The following is a 7,708-nucleotide window of genomic DNA, read 5'->3' as shown; positions in this document are numbered from 1 at the left end:
TTGCTGACTCGATGTGTCATCTAGGTCGAGATCCTGCAGTTGGAGAATAACCTCGCGGCGGCGCGCGCGAGGTTGGGCGAGATGAGGAAGATTTCTTATCGCGAGTAAGATAGACGAGGGTTCATGGAACTGGGGAGGTGGAGTGGAGGGGAGGGGAGTGGAAACGAACGAGGGCGTGGCGTGGGGTGGTGGGATAAGTTTCCCCCTTTCCCCAACACAAGAACGCGAAAGAAGTATGCAGCTGTACAACCCGAAGTAGTACTGTGTCTATACCGGACAGATACTACTGTACCCCCTACACCCCTCACCCCTCGGCCAACTGCAGATGGAAGAGAGGAAGAAAGACCTGACGGCTGTGGGAAATCGACTACACCGGTGACCAGTGACCCGTGACCAGTGACCAGTGACCAGTGACCAGCAACCATTCTAGCCCACCCCTTCCGGACCTCTTTTGCATTTTTCCTGGTTCTATTTTATCCCTGTCAGGCGGCCGCTTCGTCTCCTCAATACTTTTCTCCTCGTTTTTTTAACTGCTCGCTTTTCTTCCTTCATTTCTTTGGTACTCCCTTCCTTTTACCTTCTCTCTTCTCTCATGTATTTGAGTGGTGGTTGGGGATGGTTAGGAGAGGTGGAAGGGATATGGATATTAGGACTGTGCTGAGATGTATGCGAAACTCCTTCATCCGCCCGCACAACGGAGAGGGTATGGTGATATGGTAATCAACCTCAGGCATGGAACGGTTGGGGAGAAGATGGGGAGATGGGAAGATGGGAGGATGGGATGGTTCCTGCGGTGCCTGCTGAGATTTCTCCTTCCTTGCTTTGGTTGCTGTGCTGTGCTGTGCTGAGATTGGGATGGGGATGGGGATGGAGATGGGGATGGGTACCGGATGTTTTCGTCTGGGATGGGGGGATGCGGTGCGCAAGGATAAGGTGTGGAAAGTCAGGCTGCCTCTGCTGGATGATGGCTACAGGTGGGTTTCTGGATGGTTGGTATGCGGTTCGATTCGCATTTGGTAGGTCTTTTTGTTTCCCCTTGCCCGGAAGATATAGTGGCTGTCTCTTGAACATGCACTGCACCTGCTTTGCTACCTTAGATATTGCAGAGGAGAGGAATTGAGAGATTGGTTAGGCACCTGCTTTGCTTGCTTGCTAGCTTGCTTGTTGAGCTGGCTGTATTGTCGGCGGCGTGGTCTGCGCATTTGTGCATGCAACGATATCCTCCGGAACATGCAGCGATACGGTTTTATCTTCAAGGCTGGTTTTCATGTCGGGGTAGGTGCCCCTACTGCTCCTGGCTGCTGGATCAGCTGCACCGCGATTTTCAACGCTCGTCCGGGTGCGTGTCTTTGTGTCCTCGAAAGGTGGCCATCTACAGTACTGGGTCGGCTCAGCCTGAGGAGTCGTTATCGCGACTTTGGCTTGCCTCTCCCCCGCTTCTCATGCAGATCTTATCTCCGATTAGCGGTGTGTGTTTCTGTGAGTCGAGTGAGAACTCACAACGCGCATTGCGCAGGTATGGATGACAGGGTGAATGGCTGGCTCGGTCTGAATTGAGTCTTGACCGTTTCTCTAGGGTGAAATGGGCTGTTGTATCCAATTGGCTTGCTTTAAGGTTGGTTGGACCTGACTGCCTTTGGACTACCTTCCATGCTCTTCTACTTCTTCTCCATTCCACCTTCCCTTGTGTTCGCTTGTGCTGGTCGATGGTCAGCCAAAGTGACGCCCGCTTTTGTGGTAGGCATGGGTTTGGGGTGGTGTGAGGCAAGAATGAAGGTTGGCGTACGAGGAAAAAAAGGTGTGTGCTTGAAGCGCTCCTCTTCGTGGTCGTTGCATGTGCTTTCCAAGGGCGATGATGTGGTAGTGCAGATGAGGCAGATGATCTACAAAGCCACAGCGTAGTAGAGCTCTGAGGAAGCAGCAGTAAATGATGATGGAGAAGTGGCGTGAGTGAAACTAAAGTAAAGGCTCTGGTTGCTTCGACTCCGCTCGAACCATCCCGTTGTGGCGCATCTTTGGTTTTTTTTCGGAGGCTGTACCCCTAGCTCACATTGGGCGCGAATTGGTGGAAGGTATATAGAAGGGGAATTCTGTTGGAGTCATTGTCCGCAAGTCCATGTTTCGGCCCCGGGTTGTTCTCAGTGGGATGGAATACGACGTTGGGGGCGGAGGCAACTTCTACAGGCCGACAGAGCTGCCCTCTATCACGCTTGGAAGCGAGTTTCTTCGCTAGAGTGCCATAGAACTAGGGAGTGCCAACTGGGCTGAAGATGCGGGAGCGAAGCAGTGAAGGAAAGAAGGAATGGGTAAGACATAGTGGCAGAGATGGAGAAGGCAACGGATAATCTTTGTGCTCGTTGGGACTTGGTGTAGAAGTCTAGGTGGATGTTTGGAGACGGGTTTGGTGTATTTTAACAGAATGTCAAGGAGCTTCTGGAAAGCTCCAGGCTGGTTCTTGTAGGGCACCGATAGGAAGGTCAGCGGCATGAATGGTATTCTCCACCCACAGTAGAAGGACAACGATAAATCGCACCGAATTCATTGCAGTCACGGTGAAGGTGTAGAGCTGGTACAGCCATCTCACACTCTCTGTGCTATCTGAGCAGCAATACCAAAGCCTATCACCATGACTCCGTGATCCTCGTCTTCATCGGTTAGTAGGTACAGAGTCTGGGAGATCGTCCCAAGGCGTTTCCGTAGGCGTCGGATATTCAGGGCAGCAGTATATGATGACAACACCAATAAATATTCTTGATCCCAGTCTATTGCACTAACGTACAGAACCACTTGCCGGGCCACCCCACTTGCCGGGCCAATTTCTGCACACCAACGCGCAGGCATCCTCATATTCCGAACAGCTATAGCTCCACCAATATAGCTCCAAATGGACTCGGATAAGGAGCATTCTATTCAGCAGGCCTCAAACGACGTTGATGTAGGGCTATTTAGCTCAATTCGCAAGGCTGCGGAGTACTATGACGTGCCAAAATCCACAGTGGCCTATCGACGCGCTGGACGACCCTCTCGAGCAGAAACCGATCGCATTTCGCAACGCCTCTCGAAACAAGAAGAAAAAGTGCTTATTCAGTATTTTCGAGACCTCCAGAGGCAGCATCTATGCCCAAATTATGCACAAATTCGTCGAATGGTCACTAAATTGCTGCAGAGCAAGGGGGATAAGATTCAACTAGGCAAGCATTACGTGGAGCGTTTAATTGCTCGCCATCCAGAGCTTAAAACGCGACGAAATCGACCAATGGATATCAAGCGCCTCATGACTCTTGATTCTAGTGTTATTGAACGCTTTTTCGCCGAATTTGAACAGCTTCGCAGCTAATACGCAGTCGAGCCGCAGGATATCTACAACATGGATGAAACAGGGTTTCAGATAGGGCAAATAGCGTCAAAATACGTTGTTTTTGACCCTGCTATAGGTCGCCTAGTGGCTCCAGCATCAGATAACACTCAATAGGTCTCTATTATTGAGCGTATGAACACAGAAAGGGCTATTAAGCCCTATCTTATCTTCGTTGGCAAGAATGCTGAACATTATATGTTTCCAGAGCATAAGGAGCTCCCTGACGTTATATAGGCCTTCTCTCCTAAAGGATGGACTGACGAAGAGCTAGCTGTTGATTGGCTGCGTCGGATATTCGTCCTAATTACGTCAAAACAAGGCAAGCATATCATCCTAATACTTGATAGCCAAAAGAGTCATATAACTAGCGAATTTCAGTATTTCTACCTCGAAAACAACATCCATCCTCTCTATTTACCTGCGCACGCTACCCACAAACTTCAACCTCTTGATGTAGGTCCATTTTCGCCTCTTTCAAGCGCGTACAGCCGCGTAGTTGAAGAATACACTCCAACCGGCATAGCAGCACTCAATCGGAGTATTTTTACTATACTTTACGTACGAGCGCGTCAGGAAGCGTTTACTATGCGAAATATTCGCGCAGGATGAAGAAGAGCCGGCATTTGGCCAATTAATAAGCAAAAACTGCTGGATGATCCTGAAATTCAAAATTTTGGCCGCACAACGCCTGAGTATCAGCCTGCGCCTATTCAAGAGGGTCCTAACCATCTTTGTAGCACTCCGAAGAAGCTGGATGAAATTCGAGAGCTTCAAGCGCAAATTGAGGCCAAAGTTACTCCTCGAACTCGACGCTCTGTACGTAAGCTTAGCCACGCGGCTATTCAAGAGCATGCTGGCGCGCAATTGCTTCAAAATGAGCTCAACAACGTACGGAAGCAAATGCACCATCAAGAGGTCAAAAAGCGCTCAAAACGCATGGTAAAAGAGAGGGTACAGCGTTCGTGGAACCTTGAGGAGGTCAGAGCTGCCAAATAGGGCAGGGCGCCCTCTAGAGTGCAAATTACGCACCGTTCAGAGAATTCGCTGCGCATTAGAATTCTATCAGATAGACTCGAATAGGAAGTATCGCCAGCTTCATTATTTCCCTAATTGGACGTGGATGTTGGCCCATTTGAATGGTAGAATTACTGCGTAAAGTGTGTGCAAACTGGCCCGGCAAGTGGGGTGGCCTGGCAAGTGGTTCTGTACGTTAGTTGACAGCGAGAGCAACTCCAATCGCCTGCCAGAAGTCCTAGCGAAGCTTCTTCCTCCATGAACGAAGGAATAATTACAGCGTGGATGACGTTGCTTCGGAATGTCAAGAATTGTACACTCTTTAATGGTGTTGAGGACTTTCGGCTTCATCAAGTGCTTGCTGAGTTTCACGCCTGGAGACTCGAAGCAGGACTGGTACAGCAATGATATAGAGCGCAAGCAGTCGGACGAGGACTCATAGATATGTAGGGGATCCATGGGAAATGAAAGGAAATTTGTTGTGCCTTTCGGGGATTTTCTATCTACGTCCTTGTATGGCTTCTCTAGCTCTTCAGACAAGGACAAACTTCTATTATACATGATTTGGCCCATAGACCGTGCAGTCTGCTCTGCCAAATTGCCAAAACGCCAAGCCCCCAGCCTGAAAACCCCGCGGTTGACCATCGTCCCTGAAAAAATTGTCGTAGCAGCTTGACAGTACCACTAGGCGGGGGTTTTGAGACTGTAGATGAGCCTTTCCAATGTTGCTCTCCGTATGTTCGTCCAATGCCTTATTTGCTTCAAGTGACGTTGCATGTCGCTGCAGGGTATGTATTTGGCGGCATCGCTAAACGTCGAACTCGACATAGTCACCGAGGTCAAAGGGATCGAAGTCGTCTTGGATGACTGTCGGGTCGAATGCGAGGATAGGAACCCCAACCTCAGGATGGAAGTGGTGGGCGTATGGGTACTCGTCTGGGTAATCTTCCAAAGCGCGTTGCACATCCGCAGTGGCTGTCTCGATGGACAAATTCTCTGCGTATGGAGCAGGGGTAGTCTGATCACCCTGACTGGCGTCTTCATTGATCTTGGCCTCAGCGATCATCTTGGATGAGTTAGCATGGAACAACTTTCACAGAATGGAATGCTTACCTCATCGAAGTATCCGTGTTCATCAGTGAAAGCACCAACGCTTCGGTCCTCGCCCACGAAATTAGGAATCTTTGGAACGCTAGGTTGAGCAGCAAACGCCATCGCAACACCACCACCACCAGAAAAAGAACCCTCCACAAGACCAGTCTCGTAGCAGTGCTTGACCATGTCTGCAGCAGAAAGGTTGGTACTAAGAGGTGTGTCGAGCATCGTAGTCGCCGCATTGACCTTGACCAGAAAATACTCGCTTGGCCCATTGTTCAAGAGTTCCCATCCCATGACTGAAAGATATTTGTCCGCAGGAATGACGCCCAGCAAGCCAACAGTCTCGGTTAGGAACTGGTCAAGTGTGATGTTGTTCTTGTGGCGAACACGAAGCTCGGCGTCGCGAATCTCAGAGTACGCCTTCGCCTCGATCGCCCAGAAGTGCTTCCAGTGATCGTGCTGCCAGAGCTGACGAACAAGTCCCGACTTGATCTTTTGTGTAAGACCGGCGAAGATGGGGCTGTAGTAGGCTTGTCATGGTTAGTACTTATTCGTTCGTCATTTTTATTGAAAGACTTACATCGGAAGCAGATGAAGCCATTGAGAGGACGCAAGTTGACGCGATCCTTTCTCTTCACATCAGCCTTGTTGCGAGCCATGATTGCACGGGAGCGGGGACGATTGAAACCACCTGGATTGCCGTCGTACTGATCAAGCTGAGCATCAGTCATGACTGGAATGATGGCATCAGGAACAGTAGTGGAACAAATCTGCTCGGTGAGCTGATTAAGCGCATCTGGAGCCATGTTTGAGAGATTGGTGACGAGCGCCCGAAGCACACTGCCGATTGCTTGATTCTTAGGGCGAAAGATTGCCTGGATAACTCGTCAATTAGTCTGTTCAGCATGAAGTGGTGCTTCAAACCCACTTGCTTGACGATCTGCGGAAATTGGGCGTCAGGTACCCTTTCGGAGTTTTCCGTCGGATTATCCTGCGATGTATCAGAATCATACAAATCAGTCTCGATAGAAGGAACACATACGAAGTCTATCATCGTAGTCATCTGTGCCGGTCGACCAAGTGGAGGATTGTTCTTTGAATTGTCAGCTGGACCTACAGACCCAGAACCAAGGACAAGCAGAGCTAACATACCTGTCGTACAAAGTGCAAGATCTCCCGCTCTTCTTTTTCAAAACCAGCGACAATGCGTGAGGCGACGGGCGGCAGAACCTGCACCGTGGATTCAGGTGTGGTTCGATCCGATGTGAAAGGAAGACCTGGTGCGTCAGAAAGGAGAAAATTCTCCCAGCCCCTAGTGCCATCGAGGTATCCCTTCCTTGAGACGTTCTTTTGCCATGCCTCTTGTATGTCTTGTACCTCGCTTTGCATCAGCAGGCCACTGATAGCTTCGCATAACTGGAATCGCGAATCGGCAGCCAAGAAGGTGAGAAATCGAACCCTTGAAGACTCGGATGAGAAAAGCCGAGGGTGATGCAATAATCTTCTGATTTCGTGGGCTATGAATCCAATACGTTCGTCTTGTTCTGCTCGATCCAACTGTCGCAATCTGCTTATCAGCTGATGGGATTGAGCTTTACAGAACTCGACACAAAGAACGATCAAGAAGTCGTCGGTACAAGACTGCTGAACAACACCATCTTCTGAAGGTAACGTAAGCTCGGGCGGCATGAAATGATATGTAGAAAAGCTCACTTGCAACCACACCGCGATGAGCGCTCTGCCGTGCGAGGTCTTCCTCCTGAATGCGCGATGGCTGATTGAAGGTCGCGTGATTCTTCAGAAATTGTGGAAAAGACATTGTCTGATCTTGCGGAAAAGCATTCGTGATCTCAACTTCAACTTTTAAAGTGTCGAGATGATCGGGTTGCCGGCCAAGGGCACCAACGTAATTAAGTAAGTAGCTTGAGGGTTGCGATTAAGAGGCAGATCGATTAGAAATAAAGCTGCAAGCAAACGGTAGAACCATAACAGCAAGAAAAGTGCGTGTGCTGGGTTGGTGATCACCAAAAGGTCTGTGCATTGTCTTTGTCTGAAGGTGAAGTAAGGTCACAAGTGAAAGAAACACCAGGAACGATGCCCAGAAAACACAACTTGAGTGAACACCGCAGACCAGAACATTCACTACCAGGCAACTTGCGCCAGCCGCACAATACTAAGCCCAAGATGAATTCAAAAATATTTAATAAACATCTTCAATTCTGCGATCCACAGGGCAGG

General features: G+C 49.5%; 2 protein-coding genes across 2 annotated transcripts in view; one reads left to right on the top strand and one right to left on the bottom strand.

Annotated features, from left to right (window-relative positions):
• EPUS_08059 (uncharacterized protein) overlaps positions 1-108 on the top strand; it is a gene marked incomplete at both ends in the record, with an annotated part of 3,725 nt that extends 3,617 nt beyond the window's left edge. Inside the window, one exon of the mRNA XM_007789481.1 lies at positions 25-108. Coding sequence (XP_007787671.1) covers positions 25-108 — 84 coding nt within the window. The remainder of the gene's footprint in view (positions 1-24) is intronic.
• A 5,072-nt stretch (positions 109-5,180) lies between these two features.
• EPUS_08058 (uncharacterized protein) lies at positions 5,181-7,289 on the bottom strand (the record flags this gene model as incomplete). Its single annotated transcript, XM_007789480.1, has 7 exons — positions 5,181-5,438; positions 5,486-6,000; positions 6,051-6,345; positions 6,399-6,461; positions 6,513-6,563; positions 6,623-7,131; positions 7,184-7,289. 7 exons carry the CDS (start codon positions 7,287-7,289, stop codon positions 5,181-5,183), a joined length of 1,797 nt encoding a protein of 598 aa, XP_007787670.1.
• Between the last annotated feature and the right edge of the window lie 419 nt (positions 7,290-7,708).

This window comes from Endocarpon pusillum (genome assembly GCF_000464535.1).
Source record: "Endocarpon pusillum Z07020 unplaced genomic scaffold scaffold112, whole genome shotgun sequence".
In the NCBI taxonomy this organism is placed as follows: domain Eukaryota; kingdom Fungi; phylum Ascomycota; class Eurotiomycetes; order Verrucariales; family Verrucariaceae; genus Endocarpon; species Endocarpon pusillum.
Note: the sequence above shows the minus strand (reverse complement) of the source record. Positions and strands in the feature narration are given on the sequence as shown.